The sequence below is a fragment of the Salvelinus namaycush genome, chromosome 5 (assembly GCF_016432855.1).
Source record: "Salvelinus namaycush isolate Seneca chromosome 5, SaNama_1.0, whole genome shotgun sequence".
Classification (NCBI taxonomy): Eukaryota; Metazoa; Chordata; class Actinopteri; order Salmoniformes; family Salmonidae; genus Salvelinus; species Salvelinus namaycush.
In genome coordinates this window covers 64,434,897-64,452,024 of record NC_052311.1, presented here as the reverse complement: position 1 = coordinate 64,452,024, position 17,128 = coordinate 64,434,897, and the positions used below count along the sequence as shown (strand labels likewise).

The 17,128-nt window shown below is 45.2% G+C and overlaps 2 protein-coding genes across 2 annotated transcripts; one reads left to right on the top strand and one right to left on the bottom strand.

Moving 5' to 3' along the window:
• Positions 1-847: 847 nt before the first annotated feature.
• LOC120048723 (cell division control protein 42 homolog) lies at positions 848-6,408 on the top strand. The gene is made up of 6 exons (XM_038994896.1): positions 848-902; positions 3,202-3,306; positions 3,582-3,654; positions 3,858-3,967; positions 5,101-5,298; positions 5,459-6,408. The coding sequence occupies exons 2-6, from the start codon at positions 3,202-3,204 to the stop codon at positions 5,546-5,548; spliced, it is 576 nt and encodes a 191-aa protein (XP_038850824.1). The 5' UTR covers positions 848-902; the 3' UTR covers positions 5,549-6,408.
• A 1,737-nt stretch (positions 6,409-8,145) lies between these two features.
• LOC120048721 (protein Wnt-4-like) lies at positions 8,146-12,115 on the bottom strand. Its single transcript, XM_038994893.1, has 8 exons — positions 12,027-12,115; positions 9,986-10,139; positions 9,608-9,692; positions 9,300-9,431; positions 8,988-9,130; positions 8,737-8,877; positions 8,441-8,603; positions 8,146-8,315 (listed from the first exon to the last, which is right to left on the bottom strand). Exons 1-8 carry the CDS (start codon positions 12,113-12,115, stop codon positions 8,146-8,148), a joined length of 1,077 nt encoding a protein of 358 aa, XP_038850821.1.
• Between the last annotated feature and the right edge of the window lie 5,013 nt (positions 12,116-17,128).

Genomic DNA, 17,128 nt, shown 5'->3' with positions numbered 1-17,128 from the left:
GGAAGCTGTTTAGGAGCCTGTTGGTTTCAGACATGATGCACTGGTACCGCTTACCGTGCGGAAGCAGAGAGAAAGGTCTATAGCTTAGGTGGCTCAAGTCTAACGATTTCATGGCCCTTCCTTTCACACCGGCTGATATAGAGGTCCTGTATAGCAAGGAGCTCGGCCCCAGTGATGTACTGAACCGCCATACAATCGAGGGTGGTGCTGTTGCCATACCAAGCAGTGATGTAGCCAGTCGAGATGCTCTCAATGGTGCAGCTGTAGTACTTTTTTGAGGATTTTAGATGGTGTGCATTTCCACTGTACTGCTATCCTCGTGGGGTTCAGTTTTCACTCCAGTCCATTCCATCCATTGGATTAAGTCACGTTTATGAAGTTGATTTATTTGTTGTTGATATTATGTTTACAAGTCACTGTCATACATACTACTGGCTAGATGCCGGCTACCACCCGGTCACTCAATCCTGCACCTTAGAGGCTGCTGCCTTATGTACATAGACATGGAATCCCTGGTCACTGTGATAATGGAACACAGTACACTTTATTAATGTTTAGAATATTGTTCTACTCATTTCATATGTATGTATTGTACTGTATTCTAGTCAATGTCACTCTGACATTGCTCGTCCTAATATTTATATAATTCCATTATTTTACTTTTAGATTGTGTGTATTGTTGTTAATTGTTGGATACTACTGCACTGTTGGAGCTAGGAACACAAGCATTTCGCTTCACCCGCAATAACATCTGCTAAATATGTGTATGCGACCATACAATTAGATTTTATTGTATTTATTGTCGGTAGGTGGCAGTACTGTCACAAGGACGGGGGGGGGGAAAAGAAAAAAATCCTCACTCAAACCCGGATGTAACCAACGCCTAATTGCCGGAGAAAACGGTGAGTACTTTTCTGAAAACGGGAATAATGAATTTGTTTTAGTTGAATAAATGTGAAGACAGTTGTAGTATAGATTAAGCCATCGTTATATATTAGTGCCTACTCACGTAAGAAACGTTGAATTGTTAACGACCATAAGCGACTTTTTAGGAAATTAGCAATCACAGGCTAACCGAGGGGCAATGCCTGCCAGCCAACCCACATTGTCATAACTTTGAAAACTTTCATGATATGCGGACTGTACAAAATAACCAACTGTCGGCAATGTTTTATGACAATCTAACTTTACCCAAAAGTATCTGGCTAGTTATATGCTTCACGTTAATGTCTCCCGAGTAGCCGGTAGCTAACGTTTGTTATGAAAGTATTGTTCAATTTTGCCTGACACTTCATACAGTGTAGAACAAATTGTAAGGTTTAACTTTCATTCATTTTTAGACTGACTGACTGAGGCTTTAATGGCTAGCTACAGATTGTTACACCAGATAATGTGTGAAACCAAATATTGTTGGTATCCATTACTGGGAGTTACAGGTTACTGTATGGTGTAACGTTAGCACAGAGAATTTGACCAACCTTATTGATATAACCTTTACAAACTTCGTTGTCAATTCGGCCAAACATGTATATTCTAAAATGTCTGTGTCCAGTTGCAGGTAGTGCGTTTGAATTTAGAAAATGCTCAGTTAATGTGTACGGCGCCATCTTAGTGTTGCCAAATTAAGGTTGGTCGAAATTTCTCTGTGCTACGCCAAACAGTACCTAACCTATAACTAACTCCCAGTAATGAATCCCCAACATCTGGTTAAATCGCATTATCTGGTGTAACAATCTGTAGCTATGCAATGCCATGCTTGCGGTCCTTGCATTTTTTTCTTCTGGGAAATATGGGTGCATTTAGACAAGCAGGTCCACTTTTTCCTATACTAATTGGTCGTTTGACCAGTCACATCAGATTTTCTTTTTTCCATTGCTGATCTGATTGGTCTAAAGATCAGAATTAGTCAGCCTGTCTAAGCGCAGCCTATGTCCGGTGCCCCGCAGTCCAGTTTACTTGCTGTCTGCCGAAGTTAGTTAAGCCATAACGGTAGAGCCGATTGTTTATTCACAATAAGAGATGCCATTTCCTTTCACATGTTTAGGTATAGACTAGCTGCTTTTAGCAACGCTAGCATTTACACACTAGCGTTGCTGGGAATTAGCTTGTAAAAAACCCGCCTAGTTCGCCAGAAGTTATACAATTAATTTCAATTTACTCTATCGATTGTCTGTAGGCTTGATCCTTATGCAGGGTTGAATTTGTAAGTGAAAAAAAACATCTATTCGAACGTATAATTAATCAGCATTTCCAAACGTGGGTCTGTTGTAGACCCATGTAGTTCCTCAGCGAGGTCAGTTTCTCTCTGCTTACATCATGTCAAAATAAAAATCCCCAACAAGATCTTGCTTTTTTTGTGCATGTATGGCACACGTGCATGACTTTTATTTTGACATGAAGTAAGCGGAGAGAAAGTGGTCTACAATTTTAATGTATGTTCTAGTGGATGTTTTATCTCAATTACCCCCAGCATAAGGACTAACCCTAAGGACAATCGGCAGAGTAAGTTTAAAATAATGTTATTTAACCTCTGTCTTCCGGTGGACTATCGCGTTTTTTTGCAAGATAATTCCCAGCGTCACAAGTGTGGAATACTAGCGTTGCTAAAAGCAGATAGGTATAGAGTAGCCTTTACTAATGTGTTAATCTAATTATTCAGCAGAAGTAACGATTTGAAATTAGAATCTTAAATCAGGCAAAACGGAACAAGTCATGACTGTACATCATGTCGCTTCCCTGTCCCTGTCATGTCTTTGCTATGCAAGTATGCGGACGTTGTCTAGCAGTAACTGGAAATAACTTTTTATTACATAAAACCAAGTGTGTCACAGAGACACATTTTTTGGGGTAGTCCAGGCATATTTTGATTTGTCTGGACCCCTGTCTGTTTACCTGTCTGTCTCTCCATCCTTCCGTTGACTAGTAGAAGTTCTTCCTCCCCACAATGAACATGTTTCCATTGTTTGTGGTTTGATGATCAATAGATGCCCTTGTTTTGAGCATTAGCCTAACACACCATGTACATGGCCTGAATGTACATCAATAGACTGCAGGCCAGGCAGACAGTGTTATTGCTAATCGGGGTGCTGTTGTTTGGTTGTTTTTAGTTTGTGGAGTCACAAGCAAGGTCTTAAATATGTCCTTCATGAGATAGTAACTCTACTTTGTTATGTCTGTCTTTCTCTTTCTCTCTCTGAGTAGATGCAGACAATAAAGTGTGTAGTGGTGGGGGACGGAGCTGTAGGAAAGACCTGTCTACTTATCTCCTACACAACCAACAAGTTCCCCTCAGAATACGTGCCTACGGTAAGAGGTGGGCAGGGGAGGGTGTAAGTAGGGTCAGACAAGTCACACCCTAAACACTGTGGAGGTCAGTGGGGTGATGTCCAGAGAGCTGAGTGGGAGGGTAGAATGGGCTTTAACACCATAACCAGCCAGTTGGGGTAATGTTTGATTTGAACCCTTTTTTATTTTTAATACGTTTATCTTATTGATTTTACATTTGCTTCATGAAATAATTTTTGATGGGTAACATCCCTTGAACTATTTTACTCATTATTTTGTGTGTCTCATGTGTGCAGGTGTTTGATAATTATGCAGTGACGGTGATGATCGGAGGGGAACCCTACACACTTGGGCTTTTCGACACCGCAGGTAATCTGTCTCTGTCTGTCAATTTATGCTTTTGTCTATATATCCTTTTAAGCAGTCTGTGTGCTACAACTAAATCCTAGTCTGCCTTTGTTCATTCTTGAGAACATATGTTGTCTTGTAAATGCAACTCAACCAGTTGAATCGTTCAATATCACATTAGTTTCATTGTCACCGCGTTCTCTCCCTCTGGTTGGTCGTCTCAGGTCAGGAGGATTACGATAGGCTGCGACCTCTCAGCTACCCGCAGACGGATGTCTTCCTCGTCTGTTTCTCCTGCGTCTCACCCTCATCCTTTGAGAACGTCCGAGAGAAGGTCAGTGTTGGTCTCTGAATCGACACACCTCAATTTTTTACCTTGTATTATTACCCATAGAGAAACTTCTAGATGACGGATCTGAACCCTTTCCTTAGCCTCTTCACCTTCTGTTATGGCAGAAGATCTCCCAAAGCCCATTGGAAGGCTAGGTGAAGTTCTCCTCATATTGCTTACATCAGGAATGGGCAACTTTGATGGGGCCGCAGTGGCACACGGGTCTGTGTACCCACATCCATTCCCACACATGCAGTCAGAACCGACCTAAGAGCCGGCCATAGCCTTTCGGGGGCCCTAAGTTTTCTTGCGAGCGAAACATTGAAGTTTTAGTTAAGTTCCTGCAATTCTACACATTTTGCCATGGAGTGTAGAGAAAATGTTGCAGTTTTAAAGTAAGTTTGCTTCAATTCTATACATTTTGCCATGGGGCGGAGAGAAGATTTTACAATTTTAGAACATTTCATGCAATTCTACTAATTTTGCCATAGGGTGGAGAGAAATGTGTAGTTTTACAGCAAAGGTTCTTAAATTCTACACGCTGCCGTAGTGTAGAGAGAAATGTTTGCAAAATGAATGGGGGCCTCCCGGTCGACCATGATTACTACAAGTTTAGATGGCTAGACTAACTTACCAATCTAAAAAATCTTAGCTGACATGGCTAATTAAGTGACTGTCAGTGACTAACATAACACAAGAAACTCCTGATTCACAACCACATTTAAAAATTGCAAATTGTATTATACTATTGTAACTCTCAACAGTAAGTTGAGTTCCAATTGTTTTGTTTTTTTTAAAACACATTTTGGGAAATTGATCCGCGGCACTCCAGTTGCCCATTCCTGGCTTACATCTATCTCTGTTGATATCTGCAAACAGAATGGCTAGGGGCTAGCTCAGGGTAAAAAAAAAATAAGAGCATGTACTACTAGCACTCACTTTGCTGAAAAATGTACTTACTACAACTGGGGTATGTAGTTGTCTCACCATGCTATCTTAAGATGAATGCACTAACTGTAAGTCGCTCTGGATAAGAGTGTCTGCTGAATGACTAACATGTAAAAATTATTTTGAATTGAGCATATGAACTGATTCTGTACACACTCTGACCTCTGTGTATCCTTTGACCCCTGTAGTGGGTTCCAGAGATTTCCCATCACTGTCCTCGTACACCCTTTCTGTTGGTGGGCACCCAGGTGGATCTGAGGGACGATAGCAACACTGTGGAGAAGCTGGCCAAGAACAAACAGCGCCCCCTGTCCCCTGAGAGCGGAGACAAGCTGGCCCGGGACCTCCGGGCCGTCAAATATGTGGAGTGCTCCGCCCTCACGCAGGTAAGAGGCCAAGGATTATGATGATGTTACATTGTTAGAGGGAAAAAGAGCTGATAAGGACTCATGGTGGCTGAAACATTGCTGTACTTCACAAAATAGGTTAGAATACATTTATAAACCATGAAAAGTCAATGCAAACTCCCTCTCTCCTCTCTCTCAGAGGGGGCTGAAGAACGTGTTTGACGAGGCCATCCTGGCAGCTTTGGAACCTCCTGAGACTAAACCCAAGAAACGCTGTGTCCTGCTATAAAGGGAGGAGGAGAGAGGGAGCGGTAGAGGGGCAGGGTTAAGAATGGGCGAGTTGGTTACAAATAAGAGAAGCAGATCAACAGCTTGAAAAAGGACAAAAAAGAGTGAAAAGGAAGGAGATGAAATGACATCGAGACTCCAATACATTCATGCACTGTGCCTTCTTAATATGTATTGAAAAAAGGAGAGGAGAGCGATTTGGTCTTTCAAGTAAAGAATACAAGAGGGGAAGGAATCAACAGAACTTTCATCTAGTCTCCTTCTCCAGATACACTTTAGACATCTGCAGTGTTTACCCTAACATTACTTCTGTGGGGCGGGCTCTCCTACCTGCCTGTCATGTTGCCTTTGTGCCTCGCTTAAATGAAATAAATACCTTGGGGAAACACTTAATTGACATTATTTTCTTTTGTTGCTACTTTGAGGAGGGAGGGGGAGAACACAAGATTTGTTTCCACTCCCGACCAGGCTAGCATGCTAGAATGGTCACTTTTCCTTTTGGGACACACCAAGTGCATTTTCGCCTCAGATTTTACTGTCTTCTGCAGGCGACACAGAGAACTGAATTTATATTATTTTTTATCTCTTTTTGTGTCATGTACGATGTATTCATTTTATGATTTTCTTTGGGGAAATTCTTAGCGTATATTATTTTTTTGTGCGTAATAAAAAAAGTTATTTGCTTGACTACCAACTTGATTGTGATTGGTTGATAGTATAACACATTAAGCTGTAGTATTTTGAATAGCTGATCTTAATCTTGAAAAAAACAATGATGGTGAGATTATAACCTTTTCCTAGTCAACTTCTGGATGTTTGTAATTGCAGAATGTTTGTAATAAAATAGTTTAACTGACACAGTTGGTCATTGAGTTAGTGTGTGGTTCTTATTATTCTATATGTTTCACGTGACGTATACAGCACACATCATAGAATAAACTGTAGTCAAAACAAGTTTATTTGATCAAGTCGACTGCAGAACACTGTAGCAACATGCATCACAATTGTTTCACATCAGCGTTGGACTAAAGCAACATGGATGTAGATGGACTAGGCGGAGAGGACAGGTATTCTTACTGGTGGAATCTGAAGGGTAGGAGGAGGGGCCACAGGATGATTGATGCACAAATAAATAAAAGAATAGGGGCACAAGACTCATACAGTAAATGTATAAAGACTGCAACTACCTACTACACTGAAATCAAACCGATTTTAAGAAAAGAGCTGTAATAATTTCCCTGTTAGTGGTTAATTTCGGCTTTAAATGCTTTGTCAGTTTAAGTTAATTGTGTGTGTGTGCTCGCTGTAGGCTGTGTGCCATTATGATCTAGACAATCACCTACACAGTGTAGGATGCTGACTTGCAATGCTGCGTTATAGTTCCTTTTAGGTTGAACGAGTACATCATGAGTGTAATATGTTCCATGGGAGTGTGAATATTGCTCTATGCAGTGAGTTTCCTTCCTTCCATGCTTGTTAGTATATCTCTCTACTTTCTGGCATTAGAGGTAATGGGAGAGGTCATTCCACCCTTTCTGCCTTCCCTTGCAGAGGTTTCTGTCATGCGTAGGTCCTCACTCTCATAATGCACTGGCTTATACTATCCACACGGTTCTTGCCAGAGTCTTAAAGTGTATGTCAGGTCAGTTTTGTAGAACATGTTATCAAAGTGTTGTTCTACAATGTCTGGACAGTGTTCTACAGCAGCGGTTCCCAACCTTTCCCCCAGGGCCCCACTTTTCACATTTGAAAAATGTAACTTTGTTTAGTTTCAGGGACCTAGGATTTTAGGTAGGCTCTTTAATGGTTATAATAATAATGGATAAGGAAAATAAAGCCTTGACCCGATTTTCCACAATGTTATTCCGCTACCAAATATGTTTTGTTTTACATGTATATGAACCTCAATTTAATTATAGCTATTCTCATTTACAGAAAGTGAATAGATCAATTGATAGCAACAGAGTCACACATTGTATAAGATTACTTCCCAAGCAAAGTCCAATTTCTTTGACTCCTTGACTTTAGGTCATAACTCAGATTCTGAATGTCATAGAGACAAACTAAAGATATTCCCAGAGTCGCATCTTCCTCGGGAATTTTACCCCTTGTTTCTAGCCTAAAGCATCACAGATTTATGCGTTGTTTTAGGTGTAAACAAAAAATAAATAATTACCCCTTAGGTCAAGGAAGGTCCTGTCCCCCCCAAAGAAACATTGGCGCCTCCTAGGTTGGGAACCCTGGTTCTAGAGTGTCTGGTCCACAGGAGGTTGGTGGCACCTGAATTGGGGAGGACAGGCTCGTGGTAATGGCTGGAGCGGAATAAGTGGACTAGTATAAAATACATCAAACACATGCCATTCCATTTACTTCGGTCCAGCCATTATTATGAACCGTCCTCCCCTCAGCAGCCTCCACTGGTCTGGTCATTGTAGTGTTCCAGAATGTCTGGGTAGTGTTGTGTTTTAGAGTGTCTGGGTAGTGTTGTGTTCTAGAGTGTCTGGACAGTGTTGTGTCTGGGCTGTGTTCTAGAGTGTCTGGACAGGTGTAAGGTTCTTGCGTGTCTTCTCAGTGCTCTGGGTTCTGCGTAGACTGGGTTCACTCTCGGCAGGTGTGGATCATCACTGTGTTCTTGCACTGCTGGCAGCGGACCGAGCAGCACCAGGAGAACTTACAGGAGCAGCGCTGCACCATCTCAGCCCGGCCTGCCCGGTACCCTGGCCCACAACACACCAGCTCACAGCCATCTGGGGCCAGCCGGGAGGTGCCTGGGAGGGGAGGATGGTGACGAGGTAGAGGAAAGGAAATAAGGATGTGAACATACAAAACAGCCTGATCACCTAATAAAACGTAAATGCTTTATCCCAGTGCTGCTGATGTGACTGAATCTCACCGTTACAGCGTCGGCCGGCCGTCCCGGGGATCCCATTGTTGGGGTCGAGACGGCAGAAGTCTGGCGAGACAGCGAGGTACACCAGGTCCCTGGCGGCGGGAGGTTTGACCTGGGGGTCCCGGGGCAGCAGGGCTGTCCTGGAGCCGATACGGGACAGACGCACCTGGGTGAGTGGGGGTATTTGTTGAATGTTAGAGATTTTGAAAAGACTGGAAGCAGTAAAAAACACTAATTTCCAATGGTTTGTCACCTATTAAATGAATAAGGAAGATGATATCCCAAATATTTGGCTGTACCTCTGTGGCTCCATCAAAGCGTTCCTTCAGCACGGCGCCGACGCGCCGAAATGGGGGCATGACTTTCCAGCAGGTCCTCAGCTCACAGGATCCCGAGACACCATGACACTTACACTCCACCTGCATGTTATGGAGGATAGCCTGGGGATGGAGGAATGTAAAAGAACGATCAGGAAGTCAAAGGAAACGAAGAAAAAAGATGATAGAAGTGAAGATTGATGATGTCAGCAGAGTGCCCCACCGCCACCAACCTTCCGTCCAGCCTCATGGTTATGGACATTCATGAGGGGTCGCCCTGCTGACATCCCCTTGGCACGCTCCGTCTCATCCACGAAGGTCTGGGAGAAGGCCACACCATAGGAAAGGTTATCACTGCACCCAGACCACTGGAAACCTGCGTGACAGAAAGAAAGATGTTGATAGCATCTGCACATTTTCCAATTATGTATTTCAAGACAATAGAGACAAAGTTTAACTGACAGACAGCAAGAGAGACAGACATATTGACCGATGTCTAGACACAAGCGTAGACAGAGGATCAGAGGCCCACACCCCAGACTCACCCTCGGGACTGACCCCTCTGACCTTCCTGTCGCAGCCACACCGCTCTAGCTCCCCCCGGCTGCAGCCTCGCGTCACTGCAACCGCCACCGCCGCCGAGGACAGGGCGTGCACAAAAGCCGCCTCACGCGTGCCTGGTTTTTAGAAGAGTTCAAGACAGCAATTGACTAATTTACCATGTCATCACATGTCCTTAGTCCTTCTGATTTCAGCCATGTGGAATCAACGGCCAGCATGTTACCAGCATGTTAATGACTGTGGTACAACCACAGAGTTCCACTGGTAACTAGAGAGGCCCTGCTGTCCTCACCTTGGCTCATGACTCTACCGAACACGTTGACTCCACGCGGGGTGGTGGAGCAGTTCCAACGGCGATTACGAAACTGGTGCTGGCACTGATCCGACCAACAGCCAAGCCAATGGGACCAAGGGTTCGGGGTTCATATAGACAGGCAGATAGACATTTTACATAGGTGCTGAGGAGAGTAAACTTTGGTCAAACAGGTGCAATTGTTTAATACTTTACTGAGTACAGATGAGGGGGATGTTAATGATGCTGGTTAAAGAGGAAGAAGAAGATGATCCATAATAATAATAAATACAAATGGCTGATCTTAAAAAAACTCTTCCACATGGACTTTACTACTTTTGTAACACAACCGATGACAGATCTGCCCCAGGCTCATACCTCCTCTATGACCATCTCGGCTGCCTTGCGCACAGACTCCATGACTTCTCCCCGCGCCCTGCACACCCCCACCTGCCCCACGGACAGTCCCCTCAGCCGCCCACAGGGGGCAGCACCCGACACGGGCCGCGAGCGCGGCATCCTCGCCAGGGAGCTGAGAGAGAGAAAGAGAGGGGAGGGGCAGAGGGGGAGATAGAGGAAGAGAAAGTGGGGGAAATGGGGATTGAGGGAGAGCGAGGGGGTAAATGGCGAGAAGGGGTGAGATAGAGGATAAGGATAGAGGGAGAGGAAGAGAAGGGGCGAAAGAGCCAATGATGGGTGAAAGAGGAGTGAACACAGGGAACAGGGTTTCAGAGAGAGAAAGAGAAGGATGGAGAAAGACCGGCAGACAAAAGGGACAGAGAAGACACAGTGAAGGAAGGGAGAGAGAGTACAAGAGAAAGACCGGCAGACAAAAGGGACAGAGAAGACACAGTGAAGGGAGGGAGAGAGAGAGAGAGGACAGGAGAAAGACCGGCAGACAAAAGGGACAGAGAAGACACAGTGAAGGGAGGGAGAGAGAGAGAGGACAAGAGAAAGACCAGCAGACCAACGGGACAGAGAAGACACAGTGAAGGAGGGAGAGAGAGAGGACAGGAGAAAGACCAGCAGACAAAAGGGACAGAGAAGACACAGTGAAGGAGGGAGAGAGAGAGGACAAGAGAAAGACCAGCAGACCAAAGGGACAGAGAAGACACAGTGAAGGGAGAGAGAGAGAGGACAAGAGAAAGACCAGCAGACCAAAGGGACAGAAAATACACAGTGAAGGAGGGAGAGAGAGAGGACAAGAGAAAGACCGGCAGACCAAAGGAACAGAGAAGACAGAGTGAAGGGAGAGAGAGAGAGGACAAGAGAAAGACCAGCAGACCAAAGGGACAGAGAAGATACAGTGAAGGGAGGGAGAGAGAGGACAAGAGAAAGACCAGCAGACAAAAGGGACAGAGAAGATACAGTGAAGGGAGGGAGAGAGAGGACAAGAGAAAGACCAGCAGACCAAAGGGACAGAGAAGATACAGTGAAGGGAGGGAGAGAGAGGACAAGAGAAGGACCAGCAGACAAAAGGGACAGAGAAGATACAGTGAAGGGAGGGAGAGAGAGGACAAGAGAAAGACCAGCAGACCAAAGGGACAGAGAAGATACAGTGAAGGGAGGGAGAGAGAGGACAAGAGAAAGACCAGCAGACCAAAGGAACAGAGAAGACAGAGTGAAGGGAGGGAGAGAGAGGACAAGAGAAAGACCAGCAGACAAAAGGGACAGAGAAGATACAGTGAAGGGAGGGAGAGAGAGGACAAGAGAAAGACCAGCAGACCAAAGGGACAGAGAAGACACAGTGAAGGGAGAGAGAGAGAGGACAAGAGAAAGACCAGCAGACCAAAGGGACAGAAAATACACAGTGAAGGAGGGAGAGAGAGAGGACAAGAGAAAGACCGGCAGACCAAAGGAACAGAGAAGACAGAGTGAAGGGAGAGAGAGAGAGGACAAGAGAAAGACCAGCAGACCAAAGGGACAGAGAAGATACAGTGAAGGGAGGGAGAGAGAGGACAAGAGAAAGACCAGCAGACAAAAGGGACAGAGAAGATACAGTGAAGGGAGGGAGAGAGAGGACAAGAGAAAGACCAGCAGACCAAAGGGACAGAGAAGATACAGTGAAGGGAGGGAGAGAGAGGACAAGAGAAAGACCAGCAGACAAAAGGGACAGAGAAGATACAGTGAAGGGAGGGAGAGAGAGGACAAGAGAAAGACCAGCAGACCAAAGGGACAGAGAAGATACAGTGAAGGGAGGGAGAGAGAGGACAAGAGAAAGACCAGCAGACCAAAGGAACAGAGAAGACAGAGTGAAGGGAGGGAGAGAGAGGACAAGAGAGAAAAGGTCAGCAAGGGAGAGACAAAGAGTGAAAGGGGAGCGACAGAAAGAGATTTAGAGGCACGTCACCATCTTTTAAAAGTTATAGCATGACAAACAAACTCTCTCTTTCTCTCCCTCCCAGGACGCCAGACTTACAGCCAGTTGGTTGCCATGGTCGGGTGGGTTGCCCATAGCAACAGCAGGAGGAGTTGTGCCGTGAGATTGACAGAGGAGACAGTTGGCATCAGACTGTCTGTCTGTCCGTCTCCGTGGGTCAGTGAGTGTACTTGGGCGGCAGTCTGCCCGTTTCCACGGTTATGCCTCGTTGTCCGTCAGTGTGTCAGTTAGTTCTATGTTTCTGGTTCCGAGCTTGGGGATGATCCCCTCATATCTGCAGATAGGAGAAGGACGACCTGGTTAGTTAAGTAATGTGTTCTGTCTGAGAAGCTCATCTCTCCCTCTTACAACTTATTCACAACCATCAGGTCTGTGATCAAGACTGTAGATGAGGGAGCTATTTCATTTTCTTTGAAAAATGCTATGTATAATACATAACAAGTTCTCTGGGTGAGTACAGCTTAGTAATAAACGTGGGTTCTTACCAGTTCATGTCCAGCACTGTCCAGTAGTTTTTCTCTTTGGAAATGTGTCTGACCAGATTGAAAATGAAATCAAATTTCTTAGTGAACGGTATCAATCTTATAGATGAACAATTTGCACCTCTGTAATAGCAGAGACATGCCTATAGGAAGGTATTGTCATGTCAGGTTATCCAGGTACACGTCTAAACAAACTCAGTTAGGAAAATAAAAATGGTCAAATCCAAATAGTATCGTTCTGGACCAAATCAAATGACTTTTTAGAATGATTTGGCAGACAGTGATCAAAATTATGACACTTTTTGTTTGTCTGTTTCCCGTCTCTCTATCTATCTCTCTCTCTATCTCTCTCTCTCTATAAAATTTTTGAGAGCGAGAAAGAGACTAATATTATAACACAAAGGACAAAAGTGAGGGAAACTCAACATCCAAAAAATACCCTAAAAGTTTGGTAGGTAAATATGTAAAAAAGCATTTTTCCTCTCTGCTGTTTGTCCCTTGGTTGCTTCCCCTTGTTAAGAAAACAAATGTGTGTCCAGTCCCGTAAAAGACCGAAAGAAAGAGTGAGAATGGTGAGATGGGAGTGATGGGTTATAAAGGAGAGAGCGAGGGAGGGCGGGAGGGAGAGAGAAGGGGTGTAGGGTGGCAGTCAGAGGGAGGGGACACTGTGTAATGGTTACACTACAGTACATTAACATTGACACTGATGAATGGCATGGGTTCCATTGTGCATGTTAAGTACAAGACATAGTATGTGACCCGGACCGTGTGTGTGCGTGTGCGCGTGCGTTCGTTCGTGCGTTCATGCGTACCCACCAGTTTCCAAGAACTTTAAAAGCACTTGTCAGAATATGTCTCTGTTCGTTCAGTGGCCCTAGCTACAGGTTCTTACTGATGCCACATTGTGTGTCTGACTGAAGCGTGCAGTGGTTACAGTGGCCTGTATGAAATACCCAGCAGAAGATGAAGGACCCTGGGACTAAACACCTCCCTCTGCAACTGGACTTCCTGACGGGCCGCCCCCAGGTGGTAATTGTAGGAATTAACACATCCGCCACGATGATCCTCAACACAGGGGCTCCTCAGGGGTGCGTGTTCAGTCCCCTCCTGTACTCCCTGTTCACTCATGAATGCACGGCCAGGCACGACTCCAACCTCATCATTAAGTTTGCTGATGACTCAACAGTGGTAGACCTGATCACCGACAACAATGAGACAGCCTATATGGAGGAGGTCAGGAGACCTGATCGTGTGGTGCAAGGACAACAACCTCTCCCTCAACGTGATCAACAACCTCGCCCTCAACGTGATCAAGACAAAGGAGATGATTGTGGACTACAGGAAAAGGAGGACCGAGCACGCCCCCATTCTCATCGACGGGGCTGTAGTGGAGCAGGTTGAGAGATTCAAGTTCCTTGGCGTCCACATCACCAACAAACTAACATGGTCCAAGCAAACAAAGACAGTCGTGAAGAGGGCACGACAAAACCTCTTCCTCCTAAGGAGACTAAAAAGATTTTACAGCTGCAGCATCTAGCGCATCCTGATCCGGGTTGCATCACCGCCTGGTTTGGCAACTGCTCAGCCACCGACCGTAAGGCACTACAGAGGGTAGTGCGTACGGCCCAGTACATCACCGTGGCCAAGGTTCCTGCCATCCAGGACATCTATACCAGGCGGTGTCAGAGGAAGGCCCTAAAAAATGTCAAAGACTCCAGCCACTGTAGTCATAGACTGTTCTCTCGGCTTCTAAACATCTTTTACCCCCAAGCCATAAGACTCCTGAACAGCTAATCAAATGGCTACCCAGACTATTTGCATTGCCCCCCCCCCCTTACTTTGCTGCTACTCTGTTATTATCTATGCATAGTCACTTTAACAACTCTACCTACATGTACATATTAACTCAATTACCTCGACACTGGTGCCCCTGCACATTGACACATTGACTCTGTACCGGTACCCCCTGTATATAGCCCCACTATTGTTATTTACTGCTGCTCTTTAATTATTTGTTATTCTTATCTCTTACTCTTTGGGTGGTATTTTCTTAAAACTGCATTGGTTAAGGGCTTGTAAGTAAGAATTTCACTGTAAGGTCGGCGCATGTGAAAAATAAAATTTGATTTGATTTGAAATAGAGATGACTACACCCACCTCTTGTCCAGGAATTGCGACACTAAGCTTTTTTGTGTATATATGTATGTGAGAAAGTGTCTTACCTAATGTTTAATCTTCCCAAACTTTGTTGCTCTTTTTACGAGTTCCCCCCCCCCCTCCTCTATCTCCCCCGTACTTGCCCTCTCCTTCGCTCTTTCTCTGCCTCTCTATATTGTCTTAGAAGAAGGGGTGACATTTAGACAAGGGGAAGAAAACACACTGGCAACAAATATTGGAACTGAGGCAAATAAATCACGAAATTGGAGGGGAGGGAGGGAGGGATGGAGTGAGGGATGACGAGAGAAACTACTGGGGTGTTAAACTGAGGTTAAGGGGTAAAGGGAAAGGGGGCAGAAAGGAACATTCAGAGATGTAGAGTAGAAGGAAAGTCTGATATTAGAGTGTACAGGACCATAAGGGAGCACCAACCCCTCTTCCTGAACTCTAATATCAGAGTTTCCCTCTACTCTACATCCCTGAATGTTCCTTTCTGCCCCCTTTCCCTTACGTGCGTGCTTAGGGATACCCCTGCGGCTGGGGTGTATTCCGGCCCAGCGCTGGAACACCTGAGTGAACTAATTTACTACTTGTGTTAGATCTCCAGTAGTTGATTTAGGTGTTTTAGTGCTAGGTAGTAACAAAAACCTGCACACTTTGGCTGTCCAGCCTATGCCCATCACTTATACGCCTATCTAATTAATCTAATAGTGCTGAACAATGTTTGGTTAACTCGTTGAAAGAGGTGTATGAGGCCCTTGTTGCCCATCTGAACCCTGCCCTACGACCTATAATGATATCACTATCTGATGGCATGGCATACCATAGTCTACCTGAACCCAGTGACACAAGGCCCTCTCCAAACAAACAAATAAATAACCTAATTCTGGGTTGGCTCCACCTCCCCCCTCCCACCTCCTCAAACCTCTCTCTCTCTTCGTTTGAACAGTCCCTCTCTCTGTTTCCCTCCTCCCTCCTTTTTTAACTCTACGCCATGTCGTATTCCTCCTTTGTGTCCGTCCATTTCTCTCAGTGACGTCTTCCGCTGTATCCCCCAGCAATGCCATGGCGATGGGCTCGTCACTGTCACGTCCGGCGCCTCCGTTGTGCTCATCCCTCCGTCCCTTAACCTCTCTCTCGTAAATAACATCCCCTCTTTTTTTATCTGTCTTTCCTCCTGTTGGAGCCCTTTTTATCATCATAGATGGCCTCACTTACACTCTGATTTTCTATAGTCACGTTGCAGGTGTGAACTAGCTACCTCAACACCTGTGCCTATTTAGTAGTTCTTAGAGGTTTCCTAACATCCAGGTGGGTGGTGCAGTCAGAGTTGTTATGCACGGCGCACCTCAAAGGGGCAACTGTGGCCAAATTCAATATCTTTGAATTAATTCTGTCTATAAAAAACTATATATTGGATACTTTCATCGTACAAAGAAATACAACTGATGGGGCACGAGTACACATTGGTGGTGGATATTGTCGTGAGTTCCAGTGCTTTGAGCATTGAAAAAGTGCTATATAAATTCAGCCCTATAGCATTATGATGTAGCTAGTTTAACAGGTAGGGCTGCACTGCCACTCCATCCAGATATCTCTACTGTATTGTTATATCATAGTGTGCTGATTATTACTGGATGGCCAGCTGACCTCATTCTCCCATGGTCGCCCTTGGTAACCATCAACTCTATCGCAAAGCCTTCTCTTAGGTTATTATGGGATGGAAATGTGATCCCTCCTTTTTTCGACCCTCTCTGGTGATAACTCTTTCTCCTTGTCTCTCGCTCTTTCTCAGGTGGTATCTCTCTCTCTCTCTCTATGGTGGTCTCTCTCTCTCTCTCCCAGGGGAAATGCTAGCTGTTTTCTCAGCCTGAGTATGAACAAAGCAGTCATATCTGACTTAGACTCTACAATATACTGTAAAGGCACACCCACCAGAGAGAGAGATTTCTTCTGAAGCTACCCATTTCCATTGTAAGGACAGGGGCTGAATAGTAAATTAGTACTGCTGAATGTACTACCATATGAAAGTGTGCTTGCGCTCATAACATGTTTCTGTGTATGGGCGGTGGTGAAGGGAGCTGTGAATATTATGGGATGGATGTGTTAGAGGGGTGGGGGGGTGAGCAGCAGAGGTGGGGGCTGTGAGGCTCTGAATATTATGGGATAGATGCGTTGCTAGGCGGTGGGGTGGGGTGGCGGTGGCTGTGAGAGGAAGGGAGGGGATTGTGAGTATTATGGGATAGAGAGGTTGACAGGCAGGGGCCTGAGAGGGGGAAGCTAGGGGAGAGTGTGTGGGTTGTGCGGGTATGGGGGGATAAGAGTGGAATGTGTGTGTGTGTGTGTGTGCGTGCAAGTGAGTGTGCATGTTTGTGTGTATGGTGCTATGAATACTATGGGATTCAGGTGTTATGAAATGGAAGGGGGGGTGTATGGCTTTGGGGGGGTAACAGAGCATGCAATCGCAGACAACAGACAATGGTCTGACATTGGGGCTTGGGG

Excerpts from the sequence above, each read along its gene's own strand:
- LOC120048723 (XM_038994896.1), top strand. The coding sequence starts at position 3,202 with ATGCAGACAATAAAGTGTGTAGTGGTGGGGGACGGAGCTGTAGGAAAG. Across the intron at positions 3,655-3,857 it reads TGGGCTTTTCGACACCGCAG|GTCAGGAGGATTACGATAGG; the intron begins GTAATCTGTCTC and ends TGGTCGTCTCAG. Across the intron at positions 3,968-5,100 it reads TTGAGAACGTCCGAGAGAAG|TGGGTTCCAGAGATTTCCCA; the intron begins GTCAGTGTTGGT and ends TGACCCCTGTAG.
- LOC120048721 (XM_038994893.1), bottom strand. The coding sequence starts at position 12,115 with ATGCCAACTGTCTCCTCTGTCAATCTCACGGCACAACTCCTCCTGCTG. Across the intron at positions 10,140-12,026 it reads ACCATGGCAACCAACTGGCT|CTCCCTGGCGAGGATGCCGC; the intron begins GTAAGTCTGGCG and ends TCTCTCTCTCAG. Across the intron at positions 8,878-8,987 it reads ACCATGAGGCTGGACGGAAG|GCTATCCTCCATAACATGCA; the intron begins GTTGGTGGCGGT and ends CTCCATCCCCAG.